Raw genomic sequence first — 27,788 nt, 5'->3', positions numbered from 1 at the left:
AAACAAAGGTGGCTCCAGGATGACAAACTAAGGGCTGGAAAAAAGGCTGGTAGTCAACACTTTATGCTGGACTCCCTGCCGTCTTCACCCTTCCAGAGCCCAACCCAAAGACAGAAGATGGCTGCTCACTGTTTCGGGGTTTCTCCTCATCCATGCCTTCATCCTCATTCTCGGGGTCGATGTCTTCTGCCTGTGTGATCCAGTCCAGGTAGCCTTTCAGATCCTCTTCCAACTGCTGCTTCTCTCGAAGCTTCTGGAAATCTCCCCGAGCCTTGGCCTTCTCCCTCTCTTTGGAAAATTCTCTGGTGAGAGAGGGAGGAGTGGGCAGGGCAGGAGAGCACACAGAAGGAAGGGAGGGTTGGGAATGAAAGGAGAAGAGATAAGAATCCATTGTTTTGCAGTAGGAAAATGCCCCACAAGCTCTATTTTCTACAAACAGCTTTCTCTAGTCATCCCAGTTGTTTTTAGGGTTTTGTTTTTTGTTTTGGTCTTTACTCCCACAGAGATAGAAAAGTCATTGAAGATTCCCTTCTTGACATAACCCGTAAGTGTGTAAGAGGATGGGTACAGTCCATTTCCCCTTTTCCTGGGTCATGATCATAGGCTCTGCCTGTTAATCCCAACTGTTTTCCAAAATACCTAGGAACCCTTTCCAAGCAGTAACTGAAAACTCCACAATAGTTTAGGCACATGAACTTTCATTTCTCCCAATACTGTGTGGCAATTGAAAGATCTCATAAAAATCTTCAGGTGACCAGTGTGTGGAAGCTGCTCACTTGTACAGGCTCCTGAGAGCCAATTGTGCACATCTAGTCCCAACTCCAGTGTCTGTGAGAGTATGCACGTTGGTAGTTTGAAATTGGCCATGATGGGGATATTTATACATGACAATTGGCCAATGCTGCGAACCAGGGCTTTCCCCTCAGGGAGTCCATTGCTAACTACTTGTTATTACATCCCTACTTTAGAACCCAGGAGATTTAGTCTTCTCAATCTCCAGTTTCATACTAGAGTCTACCTTACGACTGTCAGCATGCCTGGGGGGGAATTTCCAATTTAAACAAAGTTCTTTCCCCCATGGAAACAAATTAGGATTCCAAACACAAGAAAATGTCCTAGAGATTGCCCTTTTGGTTTTAAAAAAATCCAATCAGAATAGAAAACTATTTAAAATCAAGATAAAAGTGAAATAATGGATTGTTGAAAATCATAGTGAGAACTTGGAAATTGATTGGGATTTGTTGGAAGAAAGGCCTCTTGAAAAATTTCTGACAGAATGACTGTTTCTTTTCCGTGGTCTATGACCCTACCTTTATTTTATTTCTGACTTTGAATTTACTCTTGGAGAGAAGAGGGGGCTGGCAGCAGAAGACAATAATTGACAAGGCCAATTCTCAACTCTCAAAACAAGTCTTGCCTTTTCTTCCAACACAGGTATGTAGCAGCATTTTTGTCTTTCATGTTCCACTTATGGGAAATGGGGCCCCAAGTGTGGAGTGTGTGTTTTTGCATAGGCACTGCACATCTTAGCTAATTCTTGGAGCAACAATTCCTCCTTCTCCTACCAGTAAAGGCATAGTTCACTGCAAGAGCCTGAAGAAAACTTCTCGAAGGGATTTCTCCCATAAGCCAACCACTCTATAGGAAAGGCAGTTTGGGAAGAAACGGTAGTCCCAAGCAAACACAGGGGCCCAAGAGATCAGCCAATTAGTCATGGAGGGGCTCTATCACCACATAACACTTCTGAGTGTTGCCTGTGCTACTTAGGAATGCAGAGACTTCAGCATTCATTATTTCAGTGGTGAAATGGGGTTGAGGATGGGGAGCGGGTTTGGGAACTTTTTAATTGGGAGATGTGGGGGCTCTCAAGTTAATGAGGTCTCCTCAACTTCTGCCTTAATGATACTTTGGCTTGGATTGAATTTTCTTCTAAAATTTGATTGAATCCAATTCTAATTGGATTGAACTCGCTCTTTCTCAGGCTTCCTGCCAACTGACGGGTACCTTCATTTGCTTCCCAGGGAGTTCTATGCCAGGGAAAAGAGGCCAGATTGACAGCTAACAATGGAGATGGAAACCTTGCTTTGCTTTGCTCCCTCCCTCCTTTTGCTGAAGTACCCAAGTTGGGGATGGGCCTGAAAAGATGCCAGTCCCCCTACCAGCTAACCTTCTACATCTGTACCTGGTTAACTCTCCATGGTTAACTCTACTCTTCTCCAGAGACAGTATCTTCATATACAGCATCCTCCCTATCAAAATCAACTTCAAAAATTGTGTTTGAAGACCCCCTCTTTTGACTCCATTTCTCTTCAGACCCACTTATCTTCCCTTATCCACTCATTTCCTCTGAAGTGGGTTGGGGCAGTGATGTCACTGAATAACTGAGAATAGTTTTGGTTACAAAGCTACTATGAATCTTTCTTTTGGAGGTGGGAAAATAAAACTGACATAAAATTGGAGTAGGGACAACTGAGCCTGTCCTGTTTTACAGCATCTACCCTCTACTCCAAGGACTCCATGGAACTAAAAAAAACAAAACAAAAAACCCCTACCACACACACACATTTGTTGAAAACAAACAAGTAGTTGTGGTGGTGCATCTGTCTGTCTGGCTTTAAAATCTTTTCTCTTTAGTAGAAGGATGTGTGTTGGAGGCATGAGGGAATGGAAAAGTGGCAGGGTCAGCTCTGAAGCCCTGATGGCTCCCAGGACTATGGGCATAACCAGGCTTGTGGCAGGCTGGAAGATGAGCAAAGTTTCCTTCACCAGACCCCACACAGTAAGTGATTCTCTGGGTGGCTGTGCCTGGCTCTTTTTATCTCCTTGCCTGGATGCCAGCCATGAGTTGCTCTGGGGACTTAGCTAATGAAGACATGAAGCCCTAGCTTGATGGGCTGTGCTGGGCTCAGGGACTGGCGCTGGCTAGATAATCAGTCACAGCTATGGGATTTGTCACCAGGCAGGAGCACATCTCTTGCCAGCAATGGCCAACATGACAAACGAGGGGTGGAGTTGAGAGCTAGAAGGCTGGTGCTCAGTAATGTGAAGCATGCAAAGGCGGGTGGGTGTGGAAAATTCACTCAACGTGGACTGCTGGGGCTGTATGCCGTTTGCAAGTCTGTATGTTGCCAGCTCTTCTGCTCCCACCCACAAGGCATGTGCTTCCTGGACCTTCTCTTGTTTCCTTCTGGACCTGGGCATTGTGCCTTCACTGTGGCGCCATAGTTGAGTTTCCAGTGAATGCCTTCAGGTTGCAAGATGCCTCTCGACCAGGTCCTGTGCTTTTTCAGGAACAGAAAATGCCCCCATTTCCCAGTGGGAGAAAGGACTGGATGATCACTCATCTAAAAGATCCTAGGGCCTGTTTCTTTCCTTACCAGTCCAAGGCACACTTCTCTCTCTCTCTCTTTTGGCACACATCTCTTTGCAATAACTTAAAAGCAAAAGGAACCAGATTCTAGAACCTAGCACTTCTACCTAATTCCAGCTTCAAGTGCAATTTTTAGCATCTCCCTGTCACTGCAGCTGTATTCATTCTAGTACGCTGGAGATCGAAATTTCTGGAGGGGAAAGTAAATGTAATCAGGTGTTATCTGTGTTAATATCAGTTTTACAACTTGCTTAAGGTTGATGTGAGGATCAGCAGATAATGAACATGGAAGCATTGTGGGAAGAAAAAAAAAAGTTGAAGACTTGTATATTCTTTGCCTTTATCTAGCCTTGTCAGGAATAAAGTGTTCTGGATATGTGAATGTTTCAGATAAAAGACATGTATCCTCTGGTGATCAAGTGTTTCGAATTTCTACCTTTTTAATAGATGTTTTATAGAGTGTCCTCTTCCTTACTTGCATGAGCAGAGCACACCAGGCACAATTTGACCTTTTCTTGGTGAAAGAAAGACATCATTTATGAAGCTCAGTCATTATGCAGAGCTGTGAAATAATGCTATTCTTAACAGATTATGTAGAGTTGCATATCCCCCAATCCTAGAATCTCTAGTACTAAAGTGCTATTAAGTTGGTGGTTCTCTTCTGTCTCCAGGACGAATGAGGTTTGTAAGGCTTCCAGCCCCCCAGCTAAACAATCCTGCCCTGCAGCAGTCTGGGAGTGTCTTCACAGCTTCTTCCTGGAACTTCTGGTCCCCACTGGTTGTCTCCAGTAGCTGTGACCTGCCTGTCTCAGCTCGCCTTGCCTCACTATGGCTTGTGGCTTCTGTTCTTTCCCTCTCCATTCCGTGACTGTAATTGAGGAACGAGATTAACCTAGCAAGTGGGTTTTGGGGTTAAGAATAGGAGCTATAGATTCATATTCCTGAATCCTCCATTTTTCATCTGTTAGAATTAAGGCCATCTCTTCATCAAAATCTCATTTTTCTTCTGTGTGAAATGGAACTGTAAATAGTACCTAGCCGATAGGGTTGTTATGAGCATTAAAGTGCGGAGCATAGAACCTGCCATGTGAATGGTAGTTATTATTACTGCATCATTGTGACAACAGCTCTGATGCTTTTGAATGCTTCTAGAAGGTTGGATTAATCAGAAGTTTGATTGATGAATAAGTGGGCGTTTTACTGCATTTGTGTGGTGACTTTTATTGTTATCCTGACTAATCAAGATGCTAACTTGGAACTGTTGCCAACAAGTAGTCAGTCAACAGGAATCTGATTCTAGTTTTTGTCATTGTGCAGGCCTGGGGCAAACTGTCAAAGTGGCCAGTCTCTTTACAAATTAGAAGAGACCGCCTCAAACAAGGAGGTGGTACTGATCCCTCATGGACACTTCCTGCCCTCGCCTGGGAAGGTCTGCCCTGAGGCCCAGGAAAGTCTTGGCAGGCATTCTATCAGCAAATCTGGACTGTGAGGTGCAGACTGCAGCTCTGGGAATGAGTCAGGCAGCAGGTGTTGGGCAAAGCCTCCAGGATAGACCAGTATATGGACTTGAGGACTCAAAGGTTCAGAAGTCTACTGGAAAATACGAAATCTAGAACCAACTGTAGATACTTCCCAAAAGTCTTAATGTTCCTGTTCTATGTCCACTAATGTCTTTGAGTATTACTAAGTACCAGGTTTTAGGCTGGTGTTTTTATATACCCTGTCTCCTTGGAATGCACCACTCCAAGATGGGATATCCAAAATGACTTTTTTCTCTAACATCAGCAGCTATAGTCATTTGACTTTTCTGTTTTGCATCCGCCAGGAAGATGACTTTTCTGGTGGGGCCAAGAACAACTGTGGGCAGATACCCTGCTTGAGGAGGGACCCTTCTGATCCAGTCTTCATCCTCTACTTTATATTCCTGGGATGGGACTTTTAAGTTGCTTGAATTTGGTTCCTAATCTCTGGGGTAAGAAAAAGGAATGATGTATTTTAAAGGATTCAACCTCTAGTCTGTGTTACATCCCAACCTCATTCAATGTACATTAAATGGGCAGTGATAGGAAGATGCTGGAATGGAAGCCAGGCTGGATCTGAGTTCTATAAAATACCAGCAAAGTGACATTAGAAAAGCCACTTAACCTCCCTGGATCTCACTTCCATCAATTTTTAAAGGAAAGAATTGGAGTATTTTAACATTTGATAGGTCTATTCAGGAATTCCAGTTTTGATAGTTCCATGAAAACAATAATCATTGTCATTGACCACTTAGTATACACTAGTATTTTACCTAAAGATCTCATTTTATCATTACACAACCTATGAGTTGATTGTATTATTTTTCAAATGAAGACATTAATGTTTAAAAAGGTGAAGTCATCTAATAGAAGCATCTAGCAAATGGTAGGTCTAGGAGATTCAAATTTATATTTTGAATGGGTGATGATGAGGTTAATTTTCTCAAGGCGGTTCTTAGGGACTCATATATAAATAGGGGCATTTTCTTGTGTTGGAAGATAAAAACAAATATCTCTCTATCATCCAGGCAAAGAATCAGGGGCTTATATTGTCCTGATCATCCTTTTGACCTTTGATGGAGTCTCCTATGTGACTGTACCCTGGTAGCAGGCTTGATGATCAAGGTCTCTAACAGACCACCCACCATGGGGAGAGGTGAGGTTGAGAGCACTTTCTTTCCTTCACCCCGTTATAAAGACGAAACCCAAAGCTCCTGCATTGTACTGGGTTGTGGAACAATTTGGAGATAGCTGCTCCCAGTTTATATATTGAGTGCAAATGAGAAGGGAGCTTTATCTTTATGCCTGAATTCACCCCGGCATTAATGTCCCTAGATATTTAGAAAGATTATTCAAAGTAGTTGAACTGTCTGAAGCACAGCAGAAATAGATTACCCTCCCTTACCCATCTCAGAGCAAAGGCAGCAGAGTATGGTCCCCATGAACAGGTCACTAAGGGTATTTTGGTGTCAGACCTTGGCATGGCTGGTGTGGACTTTTGAGGAAGAAAATGGATTTGAAGGAAAATACCCACTGAGCTGTGGTGTGCAGTTGGCTATCCAGGGCTATGCAATGTTCTAACCACATGCTACTTCCACCACTTTTTAACCTCAACTGACCAAAGATCAAAATTAGGTAGACTTTATCCTGGTTTGGTAATAAGAGTATCTCTAGAAATTTGAAGGAAATTATATTTCTTTTTTTCCTATTCTCAAATAATCTATGGCTTTAAACAACTTTCATTTTCATTCGGCAAAGGAAATTCTAAAGATGGATTGTTTAGCTTCCAAATTAGACCTGAAGATAACTTGATTTTTAGGTTATTTATAGTTTAAACCAAAGATTTCTTGCCTTGGCTGGTTCAGCAGTGTATAAAACCAATCCGTAATCTTTCCTATTAGCCTGCCACAAACTGTGACTGGCTTAAGAGTTCAGGGGCAAGGCTGTTATACGTGCTGAAGGAATACAGTCTATGGCTCTTCCCTCTAATCTTTGCCACCAAACCCTTCCCACTCAAGGGTGCAAAGATGCTACTCCTGAGGGTGAGGTCATAAGATATAAAGAGAAGCATCTGAATGTCTGAACAGCTAATTGACGGTGAGGAAGGGTTAAGTGAACTGGCAGGCAACAGATGAGACCAGGCATTTCTTGGTGAAGCCATCTGCTGCTCTTCTCCACTGCCTACCACCCAAACCAAGGGATTCATTCTTATACATTTGACCCTTTATCCAGCCAGGCCAAGGACATTCACTTCAAAGTTCCTCAAGTGACCCCTTATCCCAGGTTAATCAGAGCCAGGAGAAGAATAAAGCCAAGAAGAGCAGAAAGAATAAATAAAATAAATGGAAAAATCAAGACCTTTTTCCTTGGTCCTGCTTACCCGCTAAGAACACCGAGAACCAAGTTAAGTACAAAAAATGACCCTATGATGATTAGTGTAACAAAATAGATCCAGGGCCAGTCCCTTCCTACGGCATCATTGACCTGGAAGAATGGAATGATAGTTAGTGAGGTACACTCCGCAACCGAGCACGGCCAAGCACCACTCACCGGCTCCCAAGACACTGACCCAGCAGCACTGGACCCCAGGGATCCACTAGGTGCAAATCAGAAGCCAAATGGCTTGCCTAGCCAATGTTATCAGAAGTCTTGGTTGAATGGAGACCTTTTTTTTTTTTTTTCCCTAGTTTTTTATAGGCTTGTTAGGGTCTCCTCCCTGGGGATCCTGGCAGTGGATGGAGTGGAAACTGGAACCTTGCTCGGCTGCATTGTAAAGAGGACACAGAAATGGTCAGCTTACCCGCTCAACACACCGAGAACCAGATTTAGAACGAAAAAGGATCCAAAGATGACCAGACTGACAAAATACACCCAGGGTAACTCATAGCCCATAGCGTCCTGCACCTGGAAAGATGAAGTAAAGTTAGGAAAGACAGAAAGCAGAAATGGGTTAAAGAAAAGAGGCAGCAAGAACAGTGTGTAGAGAGAATTTAGAGGAGACAAATGGGGTTGAATGTGGTTTTTGCCAATGTGGATCAGGACCCATTGTTCCCTGTGGCATCAACTACTTTCAAAATACTTCTCTTTGCCCTTTACCACAATGATGAGGCACATTTGCAGGGTTGGCCTCAGGAGGAATCTTGTCTGGATTTCTCTATTGGTTTTATTTCCAGGATCAGAAAAAAAAAACAAAAAATCTCCAATAATCTCTGTTCACTTGTCTAAGAAGCTGGTTCACCTTAAAAAATAATTTCTTCAGCATATGATGGTTTTAGCTCAGTTGGGTTTATATGGTTGCTAAATTTTCTACTGCACTCTGAGGCACTCAATCTTGGTACTTGAAGTACCTCAGCTCTTACTGACAGAGAGGGAGAAGTGAAACCTTAGAGGAGATGTGAAGAAAGATATCTTCCTAAAGCACTTACCACCTGAACCCTGGGATGTGACCAGAATTTAGAGGTTAAATCCAGTTCTTCATGAGCACTAAAAACTACAGGATAGGAAAAGGCAGCCATTTTGGTCTATATATTCAAAGAACAGTTCCCATGCCAGTACCCATAGATGTAAGTGTTCAATAACTTGGAAACTGAACTGAAAACTAATTAAAAAAATAAAGATACCCTGAGAAAAGTTTACAAATCCCCACAGTAGCTGGAGGCTGTGGTGTACTGGAGCTGGCTCCCATTGCCTTTGGAGAGCTGAGTATGTTGATCTCTTCCCAACTCCACGTTCAGTGACTTCACATTGACAGCTTGAAATTGATTATGGCGGAAGTCATTATACCATAGAAATGACAAAATACACACATCAGCACTCCTCCTACCTCTTACCCCTAATAAAGCACATATTTATGAGGTAGAATATGGATGTGAACATGATGTCAGAAAGCAGTGTTTTTATCAGATGGCATTTCTTCTGATTTAGTTTCTCAAATTGACCTCCTCTGACTAGACTAGACAAGGTTTAGTCTTATCTTCCTAAAGTTGAACCCCAACTTTGTTGTGAAATTAGCTCACAGATGCAAATTCTTCAGGCACACCAGCTTTTTGAATGATATACATCTGTGGTTCTCAGAGTATGGTCCCACGAACCAGCAGCAACTGCAACATTGCCTGAGAACTTGTCTAGAAATGCACAAGTTTGGGATGCATCCTGAACCCACTGATTCTGGAAATGTGGAGGTGGGTCCTGCAAGCTGCTTTAACAAGCCCTCCAGATACTTAAGTTTGAGAACCACAGATTTACATCACGCTCTCCGGACTGCAAACATAACAGCTTGACAAAGACAGTGATTTACTATGTTTCTTCATTATGCTGTGCTGCAGTGTTTCTCAAAGTGTGGTCTGAAGACTGCCAGCATCAGAATGATCTAAGAAAACTGTTAGCAAAAGCAGAGTCCTGGGTCCTGCCTCAGCCCCCAGTGAAGTTCATAAATCTGTATATTAACCACCCCAGGTGATTCTAAGGTACGCTGAAGATTGATAACCACTGCAGCCTCTCCACTGTGGGTGCTTGAGACGTGTTACAAGTGTACTGGGATATTAATGCTCTCAGTCCTCAAGATTGTTCAGATGCTGAGAAATCTCATCCATTTACCTAAGCATGCTGGACAAGTCATATGGTTTACGTACACTGTGAATAACAAATGCTGAGGAATACAGAGAGGCCTACTTGGTCAGCCTGGTTTGATGTGTTACATTCTGATTTGTCCTTTACAAACTCATGATGCTTATCTGGTGTTATTATAGTTTGGTTACGTAAATCCACCAAATTCAGTCATAGTCAATAGTGCAAAAATTGTGTCAAGGGTTTGGGGGTCACTGGTCACTGAACGAAATTAGGAAGAGAAGAGCACATCTGTTTGAATTCAGTTAATGCAGAAGAGAAGGGTTCATAATGCATGCCACCTTAACCATAATTGAATCCAACTTGACACATGCTTACTGAACAGTTCCAGTCTCACACACCCTGCTCTATTCTTTTCCCATAGCAGTTCTCACTTTCTAACACTATGGTTTATCTACTGATGTCATTTAATGCTAGAATGTAAGTTCCACGAGGGCAGGCAGTTTGGGTCTTCTTTGTTCACTAATGTATCCCAAGCGCTTAGAATAGTGCCTAGCACATGGTTGTTTTTGTTTTGAAGTGCCGTTGAGTCGGTTCTGACTCATAGCGACCCTATATAGGGTTTCTGAGGAACAACTGGTGAGCTTGAAACACCGACCTTTCAGTTCAAACCGACCTTGCAGTCCAATGCATTAACCCACAGTGCCGTACTAGCACATTGTAGGTACTCATTAAATGTTTGTTGAGTGAATGAATGAACTTAATGTATGGCACCAATATGTGTTCTAAATAGGAAGCCCTGGCTAGTGTGTGTGTGTGTGTGTGTGTGTGTGTGTGTGTGTGTGTATAGGGGGCAATAGGAAGTTAGGGTACAGGAAAGTAAAATGCAATTACAGTGCAGGGTGACAAGTATAATTGTAGTAGTAAGTTTTCAGGGCTCTAGAAGAACAAAGAGCAGGGGATCAGGGATGATTTCCTATATGATGTTGGAGGGATCAGCCAGGATGATGTAAACTTTGCACTGTGGAGCCACTGAAGGCACAAGGAGTTTGGAGCAGAAAGCAAGTCCAGAACCCATAGGATCCTGTGATGGGAATGGAGGTTTCCTATGAACTTGGCAGCTATTAAAAATAGAACCTACAGCTGTAAGGCTATCCTATCTCTGGGATGGAGGGTTTTCCCAGTTGCTGAGCCATTAAATTATCCAGCAAAACAGCAGCTGTTAGGAGAGGCAGGGCAGGAAGTTGTGTGTGTGTCAGTCCCTGTCCCTGCCCCAGGGAGCTTGTGAGCTAGGCATTACAGGGCTTATTGTCTTTGTTAGCTAGAAGTGACTGTTCAAACCAATACTGCAAAGGAAACCAAACCAGCAGAGGGAAGTTCAAGAAAAGTCTTCACTGGCAAAAGCAAACCAAAACTGCACCAATATGGGTGGAACAGGATGGGTGGAAGGGGATTTACAAGGTAAAAAAGTAGAGGAGCCACAGTCAGCCAGCTGACCACTGGCCAGGCCAGGAGGGCACTGATGGCCATATTATACCATTAATATGGGGAACTGCGGAGTGATATTCTTACCAAAGCAAACCTTTGTTGCCCTTGAGTCGGATCCCAACTCATAACGACTCTTTAGGCCAGTATAGGGTTTCCAAGGCTGTAATCTTTATGGAAGTAGATCCTCTTTCTCCCACGGAGCAACTGGTGGGTTTGAACAGCTGACTTTTGAGTTTGCAGGTGAGCACTTAAACAGTGTGCCACCAAGACTCCTTTGATTATTCTTAAGAGCAGTCATAACATAGTCAACATTTGTTCCCTGAGTATTTACTGTCTACAGTGTATTCCTCCATTGTGTTCCTTGCTGGACTCTGCTGCAGTCAAAGCAACAGGGTTGAAAACAGCCCTGAGGTGGCCTGGAACCATGTTCATTTGAAAACCTTTCTCAAGTTAAACGCTCCAAATACAGGAGCCCTCGTATGATGCTGTGGAATAAGGGCTGGACTTCTAACTGTAAGGTCAGTGGTTCAAACCGGCCAGCTCCTCCTCAGAAACCCTGTACAGGGTCGCTAAGACAACAACAACAATACAGATCATCGGTGCTTCTTTACATCTTTGGGAAGATTGGGAAGCCAAAAAAAAGCTGATGAAAACTATGGATTTGTTTTTTAAAAATAGCCTGGGCTAGAGCCAGAGCGGAGTCAGGAAAGTTCTGGAAGGTAAAGTAACCCTTAGCTTCCACCTCTCCCTTGTTGTCCTTTTGTTTCTGCTTTGGCTCCTTCCTTGGCTAAGGGCTAGTTCTTTTAAATGTTCAGATAGGGAATAGCAAGTGAGGGGTAGGAGGAGGACAAAGAGACATTATTGGGCTTCTAAGGTGGGCTCTGGTTTGAAAGGAAAGTACCTCTTTTGTTTTCTCTCTTTTATTTTCTATTCTAGGCCACCTACTTTTGGGGGCAGACTGGGAAGACAGCATCTAATGCTGGGTGGCTGTGAAGTAGGGCAATGCCTGAAGAGTTGAGATTGATGTCTTAAATCAGCTGAAATAGAGCTATTAAGAAGAGAAGGAATAAATTAATATATTTTTTTAATGACCCAGATTGCTAACATCCTTTATTTAGAGATGAAAAAAGGATGGGTCTTCCCAAACCATCAGAGTTAAATCTTTCTTAAGCCTACAATAAAAGCAACTGTGACTTGCCCAAGGAAGGTGGACAGAGGTATCTTGATGTCCACCATCTGTAGTCATCAAGGCCTCAATGACCAAGAATGAATGGGATGACTCTAGCCTTCCCTGAAACACACAGCTGTACTACTCCTAGTCTCTTGGACTAAACGAATGTTGAATGGAAAAATGAGTAGAGCCTTCTGAAACCAATATCTAATTCCTAGAGGGCATTCTTAACCTCTAACCTTCAAGTACCTCCTACCCTTAGTAGGAGGGAAGCCATTTCCTCACCCCATCTTTCAAGACCACTCTGTCCTAGTGTGGTTGCCATATGTTTTCAAGTTGTGTGCACATTTTCCCATAAGGCCCTTGACCCAGGAACTGTGCATCAAAAGACCAAATCGTCTCAGCAGATGCCAAGAGGCAGTCTGTTAACTTTCCAAGGAAAGGCAGGAGGTGCAAACTCATAAAAGTCACAGTGCTTTACAAAGAGTCTCATCAGAGGGCAGGGTTTGCTTCTACTAGTGAATGGCAGTTCAGGGCAACACCCTGATACATCTGTGAATGGTCATCCATGACCTTTTTCATCTTGCTTACTGGGACACGGGAGACCATCTAGTGGGTAATTGAGTAAGCAACAATTCAGAAATGAGCACCTGCTCATTCTCGGACAATGAAAACCGTGAGCACGTCCAAGGCAGAATTAAAAGTCTAATTCATACTACTGAAGAAATCAAACCAAAAGTCAAACCCACTGCTCTTGAGTGGATTCCGACTCACAGTGATCCTGTAGGACAGAGTAGAACTGCCACACCTAAAGGTTTCAAGGCTGGGAATCTTTACGGAAACAAGATGATCACAGCACTCTCCAGTGGAGCAGCTGGTGGAGTACAAAGCCAACCTTTCAATTAGTAGCTGAGTGCTTAAACCATGGTACCTACAGGGCTCCTAGAAGAAAAGCAACAGGTTTGTAACACCAAGGTGCTGGTGGTGGTGGTAGCGGTATGGGGTTGAGTCTATCAACTCATAGCAATCCTGCATAGTGTTTCTGAGGCTGCAAATCTTTATGGGAGTCCTAGTGTGGCGCTGTGGGCTAAGGCACTGACCTGCAAGGTCAGTTTGAACCACATAGTCAGCGGTTCAAGTTCACCAGCTTCTCCTCAGAAACCCTATACAGGACCACTATGAGTAAAAACTGACTCGATGTACTTAACAACAACAAATCTTTATGGGAACAGAAAGCCTCATCTTTTTCCCACAGAACGACAAGGTAAGCTAACAAAATTAACTCCTTGATCTATTAAAAAAAATTTTTTTTTTTGAACTCAGATGGGGTCACACAGTGATAGGAGGTAAGGTGCCATGGAAAGTAGTGGTCCCTGGTATGAAGATAAACTTGAGGAAGAGTGTTTTCACAGAAAAAGGATGGCAGGCTTGTTGGTTCAGGTGCTGCTAGCAGGGTGTGGGGCTGACTCTGGTGTCTCTGACTACATCTCCAGGCAGCCTTTCAGACAAGACAGGAAAACAATTGGGGAAGCTGTTCCTTGGGCCTGAAGAGATCCTCAAACACAGTCCTCTCCGACCTCCCAAGCGGTGTACAGCTTGCTGTTCTCCAGCAAAGGAGCCTTCTCTCCTGCTCCTTATCCAGCCTCAGGTCAGCAGAACACCCACTTACTTATGCCTGGAAGTAACCTGAGAGCCCTGCCCAGTTCTCACTGTGCTCAACTGTGTGTACAAGTTATCTTCCGCTTTCTGAAGCTTCACTTGCCTCTTGGTTTTTTACTAAAGCCATGTTACTACTTATACCTGTCTTCACTAACTAAAACAAATTCTAAGAGGATTTTCGTTATTACAAAAAAAGATGCAAAGCGAAACTAATGTTCAGCCTTTGTTTTACAGCAAGTCATTAAAGAGGCATCAGACACTCCAAAGGGAGAGTGCTATCACCAGCTCCTTCCTGGGAACTACCCTCAGCATATCTGCATTAAGCCGCCGTAGCTTTGAACTGTCTGTGAACATTATTTGTTAGTGTTCATTTAGGGTAGATGTGTTGTTTGGCATGATTTGGTAGGTTATTTTTTGGGAATGCTCAAAATATTGTTACCATACAAATTAATGGCATTTGCTTCTCTTTACACCATTTCAGCCTACAAAAGAGGAACCCTCTCTAGTATTGGAATATTGCCTGGTATGGTGTGCCCTTTATGACTTTGATTGCTGGCACCGTGGATTAAGCATTGGGATTATGCAAGGTAGGCTGTTCAAACCACTAGCCATTCTCCAGGAAAAAGAGGAGGCTGTCCGGTACTATAAAAATTTACAGTCTTGGAAATGCTATGGAGTACTTCCACACTGTCTAATGTTATTGTTATTAAGTGCTGTGGAGTCGGTTTCGATTCATAGCAACCTTGTATAGAATTTCCAAGGAGTAAGAGGTGAGCTAGCTTGAGCCGCCGACCTTGCCATTGAAACCGACAGTTTCAGTCCAGCACATTTCCTCACAGCATTGTACCAGGACACCATCCTGTAGGATTGCTATAGTCAGGAACAACTCTCAATAGCAGTGGTTGTGTGTATGCATATATGACTTTAATTGATCCTAAACTTAAAAAAATTATTATTGTAAATATATTTGTAACACAGTAATTGCCATTTCAACATTCTTCACATGTGCAGTTGGGTGGGTGCAATCCTAAAGTTCTTGAGGGTTAACTTTATTCTTCTCTGTACCCCAACTTTACCAACCCCAAGCTTAATCCTGGAAACATAGTAAATGCTCAATAAATGTTTGCTAAATTGAATTATTGAGTAATAGAAGTTTATTTAATATCAGTGAAATGAATAAAATAAGACCTGATAAATAGTTTTGAGAGATGCTAATCTTCTTTTTTGATATCCTTATAAACCATTAGCTCATTGCTTAGATGAGTGACCCTCTGGTTTAAACAGATGGGTACGGAGTGTATAACACTCCAACTGGGGCTGATTAAAAATTAAGGCCTATAGGTCCCAACTAGGTTTTCTCTTTTTTTGCTGAAGAGTCTAGGATGCTGTGCTTGGATTACATGGGAATTTTTCTTTTAACTCTTCATTTGTAAAAACTATAGGTTGTTAGTAGGGAGCACAGTGGCTCCATACAATAAGCACTGGACTGAAAACCACATGGTAATGTGCTTCAAGCCCACCAGCTGCTCTGCCGGAGAAAAGATGAGATTTTCTGCTCCTAGGAAGATTTAAAAGCCTTGGAAGTGGTATACAGGGTTGCTATGAGTTGGAACTGATTTGAATGCACTTAACAACAAAGTTGGTTGTCATTAGAATTCAGCTCCATCATTTCTGTGTTTTTGTTTTGTTTTCTTTCACAAACTCTTTTTCTATATTCTCTAGTGAAAAGAGGACAATTTTGAATATAAGATGGTATGGGGAAAAATAGGCTAAAACACCCCAATTCAACCTGCTTGGCTGCAAAAGATCTTTGTCATAAATCGGGTACTTCAGCATTACCAACACCAGGGAGTGGTAGCTAGTGGGGTGTGTGTGTGTGTGTGTGTGTGTGTGTGTTTGAGTTTAGCAGCAGAAACACCTTCCTAGCATGTCCAGACATGTAAATGGAGTGACAAGAAGGAAAAGTGAGGGCTGACAACTGACGTATGAACAGTGATAACATCAGGCTTTTGTTCCTAACGTCTCCTGATGCCTGAGCCAAAATGAACCCCAGATAGTACAGAAGAAGGCACTATTTGTGATTCTAAAATCTTTCTTTTATATGGGTTCTCATTAAATATCCTATTTAACCTTATTTCTAATTTTAAAAAAACCATTAGAAGTACTGATTTTGGAGAAACCAATTGGGTGGGTGGGTGGGGCACTGGGTATTGCCAGGAAGGACTATGTTGGTGACAGGGTGTGGAGGGTCATGAGTTCAGGAAAACAGACCAGAGGTAGTTTTCTGAGCCACAGAGTATGCAATATTCTTGGGATCCCTAAAACCAGAAAGATACTGGATGAACCAGGGTCAATGAAATCCTCTTGATGAAGAATTGTTGTTAAGTGCCGTCAAATTAGTTCTAATGCATAGCGACCCTGTATAGGGTTTCTGAGGAGAAATTGTGAGCTTGAACCATCAACCTTGTAGTTCAAACCGACATTGCAGTACAGTGCATTAACCTGCAGCACTACACTATTCATGCATAATTGGTGCTGCAGGATGATGTGTTGGACTGCAAGGTGAGTTTGAACCACAAGGTCAGAGGCTCAAACCCATTAGTCACTCCTTGGAAACCCTACACAGAATCACTATGGGTTGGAACTGACTTAATGGTACTTAACAACAATTCCTGAAGAGTTAGAAACATCTGGCCCCCACTCAAATTTCCCCTATTCCCACATGTGGTCTTCTTTCTATTGCTGTTCCAAACTCCAGCTCAGTGGTCATGCTATTCTGTGACCCATAAACATAGTGCTATTTCAAATTCTAAGTACAAATGCAGCACTGAATAGATACTTGATTGACTGATGTTTCTACTACCTAATTGTGACTTGCCTACAATGTGGATGGGACAATGCTCAAAGTTCCAAATCTCCCCTAATTCTCAGACTGTGACTGAGAATCCTACAGCGTTCTCAGATCATCTTGATTTGGTGTCTGTATCCTTAGAAGGGCACACGTCTAAACAATATAAACAGGAAGCTTTGAATTATAGACAGAAGGGAAGGGATGTTTGGTTTTAAACAACAGCAACAAACAAACTCTGAAAGCAGAATTTTTTTTTGAAAAAGAAAGAAACCAATGGCATGTTGTGTTATGTTGGTGTCTCCCTTCTCTGTTCTTCCCTGTTTCCATAGAAGGCTAATGCTTTTTATCTGATCACCATCCCTACTCCAGAGTCCTGGTGTGGCAGACACTGTAGGATAATGCACAAGATCACAAGGTTGACTTGAACTGCAAGGTTCGTGGTTCAAACCCACCAGCTACTCTTTGGAGAGAACCCTATACAGTCACTATGAGTCGGAACATGAACCCTACTTTAAAAAATAAATTTGACATTGTGTGATTAAATGGAAAGATTGGTTTAAGAAGTCATTGCCTGAGGAAATAACACAGCACAGATGAATTTTGGGTTACTTTCCAAATCCCCAAGGTCTCCCACTTTACCCTGTCATGTGCATACTTCTAGAAATTAAATGAATAGGGTTTAAGCACATTGATCAGCTATTTGGGGCCCTAACCTAAAGCATGGCCAAATGGCTACCATCGCTGAAAAAATGCTCAAGTACTATTGGACCAATTTTCATTTTATTTTTTAGCCCACTAACTCTCCAAAATCAATGGAATGCAATAATGGATGGTAGAAAAAGAAGTAGACTTAGTATCATCCACAGCTGAAGGCTAATGTCTGCCATTTGCTATAGGTTGCCAATTCAGGCTACATCTAGTTACTAAATAAATTACTTCTTTAACGCTCTAGTGAACTATTCTTTCCCCAGGAACATAACCAGCTGGCCAGGGGTTCAGAATGAACCCAGCTCTGGGGTCTCCATACATTCCTATATTTTAAAATGGAAATGTCTTCTTCTGAGTGAGAGGCCCTATGTTGCCAATTTCTGTATAAATGATTTTCCTAGGCTGGTTCAAATCTAATGGCACCATCAGCAGTCAAGAGATGAGACTTTTAGGGGTTTTCAAATTCCAGCTTGGACATGAGAATAACTGGGGGGAACTCTTACAAAAAGCAGACACCTGGACTTCTAACTGAATGGCTCTGATGAATGTATGGGCATCTTTTTATTTAGAAAGCTCTGTATCTGGTGTTGAGAGACTATCGGTTAGGATAGAGTGGTAGAGGCAAAGAGGAGCAATGTCAAAGTAGGAGTAAAGAAGAGGGAGGCATGAAGGAAGAAATGACCACAGAAAGGTCAAAGCAATTAGAGACATTTTCTGAGAGCAGGAGCATTGGGCTGGGAAGTGCCGCCATCATGAATAGCTAAGTTGGAGGCTCTGTTTCAATTCTAAGTATGTGTGCATATATGTATGTATTTTAAAAAGGTGCTGGGAAAATCAGAGAGGCTTGTCCCATGCGCCTGAGATTGTTCTTTCACCTCTGACACTTTCCCCATTCCCAGCCAGAGCTCTATCACACACACCCCAGGGGAGAAAGCACAACACAGCTGCTGAAAATTGGTAGTTGTAGTGTTTCTCATTCCCCACTCAGGCTGTCATCCTGACAGTATTTCTGTGGGTAACATCTGGCTGGGGGGGGGGGGGTAGCAACCATTTGTAGTGGGGCAGAGGGAGGGAATGATGAAGAAAGATCACAAAAATACATCAAGGTCATCAGCAAAGTAAATTATACCTATTCGCCCCCACCCCACACCCACCAACCCACTGCCACCCTGCCCTCAATTTGAAACCATGGAAGGCATTTCCATAGCAACTTACGGCATGAGTTTGAAGCTCATGGGATTGGGTTCCAAAACAAAGTCCCACATGTTCTATGACCCTTGGCAGAAACCTTCCTATTTGCAGAAGGTAGTTTCTGTAAGTACTCACCCAAGGTAGAAGGACCCGTTAGGGCCACTTGGGGAATTTGCCCTGCTTTGCTAAGTGTAATTAATTCAACTCCCTGTCCCTGTCTGACAAAGTATTCAAAACAAAGTTTTCTTCAAACAGTCTGAGAAGTGTTTTATCTGTGCTTCATTTTAGTTCTCAACAGGGGTGATCTGACCTTTGTCTTCTTTTGAATGTTATCACAACGTAGCAACTTTACCATGGCGTGGACTCTAGTTTTACCACCAGTATTCAGTGTGGAATTTAGTCTGTTTCTCTAGACTGAACCTGTCAGTCTGAACTGAATCTTATTCATGTGTGAATCCTGTATGTAGGACCCCACATGGCATGCAAGAAATACTTAATAAATGCTAGCTGGACACACAAGTTACTCAGGCAAGTTTTAAGTAGCCATTTTCCAGAAAGATACACATTTTATAGTAACACTGGGTTTGAGCATGTCAACTATAATATACACATCGAGAACAGAGGGTTTGAATCAATAGGATATGGTGCTTATACATATATAAAATGATGGTACCATATCCCATTCCACATCTCTGTACTGTTACAAAACTCTTCCTTCTGATTCTGAAAGAAGCCGTGTGTAACACCTCTCTTGGCATTGGCTTATCCTATCTGGCAGCTCTGCTCGTTAGGAAGGCATTCACTTCTCTCTCACTCTTCTCTGCTTTAGTTTGTAAACACAGCTTCCTAAGCGGGCTCTTATATTGTTTTCATGATGGCCAAATAAATTTGACTATTTGCAAAACTCTTGGAGAGATGGCATTTTCAAGACTGGCAATAAGCATTATTTGCCCAAATGCTGGAGAACAAAACTGGATTTTGGCAAGTCATTTCTCATGCTGACGCAGGAAATGCTACAAAAAAACACTATATTTTTCTGGCGGTTTTTACAAATAACAGACTTGACTCTGTCAGGATGGGAAAAGCTCACATATGATGTGTGTCTCTGCCTAGGGGACAAGACATAGAATTCTAGTGTTCCTCTCCAGTGGGACCTTCCAATGCTAGAAGATCAGCATTGGCTGATCAGTGTTGGCTACTGATCGCAAAAGTGCATCTTTGAAGTAAAGGAAGAATTACTGCTTGACCCTCAAGAAGGTGTATTCCTCAATTTGCATCACATAACCAGTAGAATGTTTTGTTAGCAGCAAACATGATGACACGGTATTTGGCTGATACATTATTCTAGTATGTTAAGACAAATAAATATGAGAAAGAATAATAACAAGCCACAATGCTTTAAAATTCTATAGAAATTGTTTCTTTATAGAGTTTCTTTTTAGAAGACCAAGTCAGGGTTTCCTAATAAGTCCTAAGAGTGAATAATTGTGAGTACAGAATTTGCCATCTAACTCTCATTGAGGAAAGAGCAAGTAAAGTAGAATTAGAACTCTATAGTAGGATGAGTTGAATGAAATCTTTGTTCTGGGTTTAGCCAACAGATTCACAAAGCATTGATTGCATACCAGTGTTTTTCACTATTGTAGGACAAACAGAAAGGTGAGATATCTGTTGGGCTAGTAAACAGGGAGACAGGGCACATTAGGGTGAAAAGTTCATGCGTTGTTTCTTGGACAAGAACTGGGAGAAATCAAAGATCATTCCATCAGAATGTTATGTGACCATAGGGAGATGTCAAACAAAGGATCATACCTTTCTGGATTCCTTGTCTTTCAACTGCCCATCTTAAGCTACGTACCCAGTACAGCACATCTGTCCAGCCCTCCATGGTGATGCACTGGAACACCGTCAACATGGCGAAGGCAAAATTGTCAAAGTTGGTGATGCCGTGCTTGGGACCGTCCCACCCGGGCTTGCATACGGTGCCATTCTGACACTGACGCCCATGGCCCGTCTCCAGAGCACATGGGGAAGGATCATCCTCTGCTGGAACATCTCAGATGGCCAAGGAAAAACAAGAGAAAGGGGGTGGGCAGAGATCAGAGAAAGAAGGAGAGAGGAGTTAGAAAGTAAAGTGACAGGATAAGGTTGGTGGAACAGGCAAACCAACCAGGACAACAGATATGCTAAACATATCTCATTTATTTTCCACATATGAATTATGAAATACCATGAGGAATGAGGTATTCATTTTAGGCTTTCATCAATTTAGAAAGTACTTTCAACTACTTGCTATAAAAACTGTGTGTTAACCTGAGTATAACTGGTGTCAAAGACAACTGGGTTACCACCCATTCTGTGGGAACATGTTGGTGCCGGATTTAAACGACCAATCAAAAAATGATAATGATGCAACCACTCCTAGTGGAAAATGTCCTGCAAGATGATGGGAAGTGTGTGTTTTCTGAATGTGTGTGTATGTGTGTGTGAGAAGGCATCTAGAGAGATTTCCATTAGAACGTCAGTATTTAAAGTGATGGCTATAGTGATTAGAAGACTTCTTTACGAAATTAACCAATGGACCATATCCAACAATACCATCTGACGCTGTGTGGGTCCAAAAAAATGACATGATGCTTTATAGAAGAAGCATGATGTAGATGAAGGTTAAAAAATAAACTACAGGGGCAAAGTGTCAATTACAGCTGTCTTCATTATGGCCCCAGAGTACAGCAAGCACTACTGATGGTGTGTTTTGCATGTCCCATGGAACCTTCCAGCTTTGCAATTTGATCTTCAAAATTAATAACTTTCAAAAGGGAACAATCACTGTGACCTCTAATCAAGACTGAGTGACAGTGGGTGACAGGGAGAATACTCCTTAGGTACAGACAGGACTTTCTCGACAAATATTGTAACATATCTAATATGACTAAAGATAGTACTTGGATTGATTCCCTATGCTGGAAATAGCTATTAGCAAATTGAGGGATTAGGAAATGATTTATCTTTTTTGCAAGGAGGCCATTGGCTAACTTAAATAAGACTTGACTGATCTAAGAATTTCCATTATGAGAATACTTCAATACTGAGAAATCTTGGTCCTGGCTATGGGAGGTAACTGTATAAAAGTTATGAAATTTGTAAAATTAAGGACATTGTATCTTACTCATAGAAAGCCATGGTAGTAACCAAAGACTAGACAGACCTCAGTTCTAACAAAGAAATGGTTATTGCTAACAATAGTGAATGCCTACAGAAAGAATTTGCATGGAGTTCTTCATTTAGGGACAACACATCACCCAGAATCTTTTTTTTTTTTTTTGCTTCATATGTATCAAAACAATCATTAAGTGTCTATTACCTCTGCTCCCTCAGAGATTTAAAGCCTCAGAAACCCTATACAGGGTCGCTATGAGTTGGAACTGACTCAACTGACACTTAACAACAACAACCTCTGTACTGAAGACTTGGTTGGCTGGCTATTTCTCAGTTTGTATCTTCAAATTTGAAACTGTTTGTCCCCAAGGGGAAGGCAGGAAGAGGATTATTAATTCTTAACTAGAAGATAAATCTTAGGATAATAGAGTTGAATGTTATGGTTTAAAAGATAGCCAGACAGTGTTTTTCTGGCTTTATTCTTTTTGAAACAATGAAACTCCCTCAAATCCCAGCATTATTGAGATATCATTTAGATACCTTGTAATTCACCATTTGTAAGTATACCGTTCAATTTTTAAAAATGTATTTTTATATTCATCATGCACCCACCATTATAAACTGCTTTAAAACACATTGTTGTTGTTATTAAGTGCCATTGAGTCGAATCCGAATCATAGCGACCCTGTATAGGGTTTCTAAGGAGCAGCTGGTGAGCTTGAACCACCGACCTTGCAGTTCACATGATTTTGCAGTCAAACACATGAGATCACCCTAAACATTTCCTCACAGAAGTCCCGGTCAAACCCTGCTCCTGCCTCCAGCCCCAGCAAACAGTGATTTGATTTTAGTGTTGACAGTCTTGCCTTTTCTAGAAATTTTGTATTGATGATTTTTGTCCCCATCTTCTTTCAACTTTGAATAATGTTTTTGAGGTTCATCTGTGCTGTTTGTTGAATGTTGTATTTGTCAGTATAGTCTGTTCCTTTTCATTGCTGGGCAGCCTATTCCATTGGCTACTTACTCAAAGGTTGGTAGTTTGAATCTATCTAGAGGTACTTCAGAAGAAAGGCCTGGCAATCTACTTCTGAAAATCCTGCTGCTGAAAACTCTGAGGAGCACAGTTCTATTCTGACACAAATAGGGTTGCCACTGACTTGATGACAAATGTTGGCTTTCCCCACCTTTTTGTTAGTATATTCCACTATATGGATTTACCACATTTAGTTTATCTAGTCACAAGTTGATGAGCATTTGGATTACTTCCTGCTTCTTGGTTTATTTTGACCTGGTGCTTTGACCCAGAGACCACAGTGTAAAGGTCACTACACTGGTCTTTGAACTGTTGGAGACTGATAATGCCTGCACATGTCTGTATGCCAGGGTCTGGCTCCCAGGAGGTTCCTTTAATGTGGGTGAATTAAACTAACCTCTAGTCACCATTTCCTAACAGGCCTACTGATGATATCTTTAGAGATTTGGATGTGAGATTAAACACTAGCAGGCTATATAAAGGAGGGAGACAAAAAAGTAGACCCCAAACTTAAACAATCCATAAAAAAATAGATAACAATCATCTAATAAAAAAATGAAAGTTGACAAAGGGGAAAACGGAAACCAAATAGGCCATAAATCCTGTTAGTTTTTTACCCATTGTAGTGATGGCTTTGTAGGGGATATATTCAATCACTGTGATAAAAGGGCTAGAATGTTATGAGAGATAGACAAAAAGAGGAGGTGAGACTAGACAAAGGAAACTTGTATTTCTTTTGCTGATGGTTTACTTTTAAGGGGGAATGAAGTCACAATCTCAGGTAGAACCAGGGAAACAGTATAATCAGACATACCATACCACCAAGCTACAGAAAAGACCTAAAAAATTAAGGGACACAGATGCAGGTGACCATCCTGGAACCCTGAACATCAAAAAGAAGGATAAGGAATTTAGTCAAATACCAAATGAAGGAGAATTGAATGAATGCAGCAAACAAGTAGGAACATTGAGCAGAGGACCTCTGTCAGCTATCCTAGTTCAGTGAGGCCATCTTGAGACAAAGCTAGTAGCAACCAATCTCAGATGAGGAACACTGAGAGGCAACTTCACAGCACCCCCAACAACAAACAGAAACACTAAGATGACACAACAGGAGGGAAGCAGAACATGATATGGATCTAAGGAAAGGAAGGGTAGGAAGGAGGATGAGAGCTCCAGGGGTCCTAGCTAGGATTCAGAGACAGGCTTACTCCAGAGCAGTGGCCCCTGCCATTGAGGTGGGTGGTGTGCACAAAGCAATAGGTCCCCCACCTGACTGACTGTAGGCCATGCACCTCCCTTGTCACACCTACGTGGGGCCAGGTCCTGAATGCTGACTGCAGCCAATGGGAAGAGTCCAGACAATCTTGCCTGGTGACCAGAGGAACATTCTCCCTTATCTACCCCCGCCACACACTCCTAATGACCAGAGGCATAAACCCCTATTCCTGTAGCCCTGATGCTGGGGACTACAATTCAATGCCCCCTTTTCCCTTCCATCCTGTCCTGTCCAACATCGCCTCTGCCCTGGCCTACCTGCCCATGGTGGTGACTGCACTGGCCTCTCCTGGAGATCACCTCTCTGCCACAGGTCAATAATGTGAACAGTGATACCCAAGAGGAACATGCTCCTCAGAACAATCAACTATTGGAGACCAAAAGATCAGATTTGCCCCAAAACAAAGCTAAAAAGGCAGGAAAGGGCGGATAACAGGGAACCCAAGATGCAAGTGGGGATAAGGCTGACACATTGTGGGAACCACAACTAATGTCACAGAATATTCTGTGGGTAAATTGCTGAATGGGAAACTTTTTTTTTTTTTTTTTAAATTTGCAATCTACCCATCATAACTACCAATCTGACAGCTTCTTCAGTTTCTGGAATTCCTGAAACTAGCAGAATAATGAAAATATTTAGGTTGCCAAGGTGAGGTCTGAATGTCCTCAAGGAAGGGAAGCATATTTGGGAGTTTTACACCTATCTGATGAAAAGAAAATGCATCAAAGGGAAATGATCTCATTAATAAAAGAGAAAGGGAAGGGATTCAGAAAGATTATCTAAAGGCTTAAGTGCCACTCTGCTATTTTAAATCTGTCTTGAATGACAAAGAAAAAAGTGTTGAGAACAATTAAGAAGTAATGATGATCTGATAAAAATAGGCATCTATAAAAAGCCCTAAAGAGAACACAGAAAATATGTGAACACACATCAGCAGGTCCTAGCAACATGGACTCGCAGGTGAGGGAAAATGAGCTTAAAAGTGAAAATGTGTCGATTTTCTTTGCAGAATCATAAAGTCCTGGGGAAGAAAGTGGAAACCTTAAGGTAAAAGAAAGAGGCAAAACAATGTGGGCCCCACATTTTAAAACAGAAATGAAAAGAGGTGGAGCCATTCTGGAAAGTTCAAATGAAGTTTGCGATAAAATAGTGGAAGCAAAGATTAGAAGAGATTTTAGAAATGCAGTTAATACCAACAAGAACAAGAAATCCTGGGAGCATGCCTGTTAAGGGTTCCAAGCAGAAATCACCAAAGACAAAATCAATTACTTTTTTTGGAGGGGGACCCAACTTTGAAGAGTGAATAGAATGAAGGTCATTTCATTTCTAGGTTTTAGCCAACCAATTCCTTGCCAGTCTCAGGGGTAATTATTGTGCTTTGGAGAACTATTCAGCGTGACCTGGCTCACAGCACCATCAAACAGATGGGACACAGAGAAACAAAAGGTACCAGCATATGGCCATGGATCTGTTGAGGAATGAGGAAGGTACTTTGCAGGTGCCTCATGGATTGGGGAGAAATGGCCACTTCTGCTACCATGTCTACTGGGGCTGGAAGGACAGCACAGGGACAGAGCAACGCTCCACCTGGCCAGACCCAGTGCTTTTCTGTTTGGATTTTACAGTCAATATGACTCAAAATCCAATGTAGTGGAAAACCTAAACTGAGTATGCAAAATACACAGTCTGAGATATAATCTCAAAATGTGAAAAGGAGGATTTGAAGTAAATTCCTTTAAACTACAACAAAGGCTCACAGAGCACATTGTAGAATATAAATTTGCAGAAAATATGGCAAATTCCATCCAAAGCCTGAAGTTGAAAAAAAAACAAACCCACAAACAATTCACTCATTCTAAAGGTTATGCAAAACCTTCTGAATCACATAGGGAATGGTTTCAAAGATTGCAGTTTTGGGGGTGTTTACTATTTGGCTGCATTAAGGATGATAGATTCTGTGCATTTCCCCCTCTTCTCATCCATGTTAGTCACTGTGTGAGTGGAAGAGGCTTTGATGGTAACAGCATCCTGCTTCTGTGGAGGATTTGTATACTGGTTCCCTGGGTTGTCATCAGATGGCACGTTGTAGAATGAGGAAGCAGTGAGCTCCTGATTGCAAAGTGTTTGAGATGCTGCAGCAAAGCATTTTGGGTCCCCATTCCTAGCAGGGAGTCTGGCTCCACACAGAAGAGTGAGGTCACCTTCCTGGTGGAGCCTGGCATGGCTCCTCTCTTTGAAACATTTGTTCTCGTTGTACTCTAACACCTTGGCTCCATGGCTGTGCTCCTGATGGAAGCCAACTTCTCTTCAGAACTTATGGGGTGTAGACAAAGTCCACCACATACATCATCAAAGCGAGTCTCAAATCATCATGGTAGGAAGTAGGTGATGCCTCAAACTCTTCTTCTGTTTATCTGATCCTAAAATAGCCAATCTGAGGGCAAGGCTCTCACATAAGTGACTTCCAACCAACATTCAGGGCAGCTTGCTAGCGTAGCTTTGCTGCTTTCCCATTGGATTTTAGTTGCTATTGAGTTGGCTGTAACTCACAGTGACCTCACACATAACACATCAGAACATTGCCCAGTCTTACCCCATCTTCATGGTCATTGGTATATTTGAGTCCATTGATACAACTCTTACTGTCAAGCCATCTCATTGAGGGTTTCCTTGTTTTTTGCTGACCCTATACATAGTATCCTTTTCCAGCAATTAATCTTTCCCAGTGATGTGCTCAGAAGTCTCCTCATCAGGGTGATGGAATCAGCTGTATTTGGGGGACAGCTCTCTTTAGTTTGCTGGTGCACATATATTTGGTGGTGGGACAGGGTGCCCATCTTTGAGACTATACAGGCAGAGTTTCATCATTTCCATCTGCCCCATTTACTATGTTGATGGTCACAGCCACAGTTAACCACTTCTGAATTGATGGGGGAATCTTTGAGACTCAACATCTCTGTGGCTACCTAATGAGTCTGGGTCAAATGAATAACTTCAAACTAACTCCATACACTTTAGACATTCTACAGTTATTTCTTAAGCAGGTCTTGCAAGTAGCTTCGACATACCATACAACATAAATTTATTGGTTCAGGGATAGCTGTAAATCAAAATGGATAAAAGAAAGGATTTAAATTAAAAGGGAAATATTATTTATTGTATCATTTGATATTTCTTTATGCAAGACTGAAAATCTCATAATTTTGGCTAAAGGCAAGGCCTGAAAATTTAAAAGGAATCCTAATTTTTTTAACATGATAATTGATTTTATACAATTATGACCCAAGTAAGTCGGAGATCCTGGCTAGACTGGAGAAACAGATACCATCAAAAAAGTAAAACTAATTGAGTGATTTTGAGTCTATAGGATTTGTTTTTTAAAAAAGAATGTGGAGAGAACAAACAAGATGGTGGATCGGGTGCACGTGTACTAAAGAGCTCCGCCAACAACAACACAGAATACCCAACCAAGCAGGCTCAGGGGATGGTCCCAGAACTCTGAACCACATATAAAGGAATATTTAGCAGTTTGGAAAGCTTACAGCTGGGAGAATTTGTGGCAGAAGCAAGAAATCTATTGCTTTCTAGTCCGGGACGCTGAGCAGCTGCCATCTTGGGTGAGACCAAGCAGGAGAAGGATCGGAGCAGCCACAGATGCCTGGCAGAACCGCAGAGATAAAGGTGTGGACATTATTTTCTTTTGGTAGCTGTTCATTGGTCCCTTGCTGTCTGCACACCTCCATTCTGGTGACTATAGGGGTGCCTGAGCTAGTGGGCACCCCAGCCCCACCCT

General features: G+C 42.1%; 1 protein-coding gene across 1 annotated transcript in view; it reads right to left on the bottom strand.

Annotated features, from left to right (window-relative positions):
- Positions 1-27,788, bottom strand: part of CACNA1C (calcium channel, voltage-dependent, L type, alpha 1C subunit) — a 779,292-nt gene that overhangs the window by 228,131 nt on the left and 523,373 nt on the right. The window contains exons 12-14 of the mRNA XM_006862777.1: positions 20,383-20,579; positions 7,691-7,794; positions 130-302 (exon numbers count right to left, since the gene is read on the bottom strand). Coding sequence (XP_006862839.1) covers positions 130-302; positions 7,691-7,794; positions 20,383-20,579 — 474 coding nt within the window. The remainder of the gene's footprint in view (positions 1-129; positions 303-7,690; positions 7,795-20,382; positions 20,580-27,788) is intronic.

The sequence above is a fragment of the Chrysochloris asiatica genome, unplaced genomic scaffold (genome assembly GCF_000296735.1).
Source record: "Chrysochloris asiatica unplaced genomic scaffold, ChrAsi1.0 scaffold00050, whole genome shotgun sequence".
Taxonomy (NCBI): Eukaryota; Metazoa; Chordata; class Mammalia; order Afrosoricida; family Chrysochloridae; genus Chrysochloris; species Chrysochloris asiatica.
Note: the sequence above shows the minus strand (reverse complement) of the source record. Positions and strands in the feature narration are given on the sequence as shown.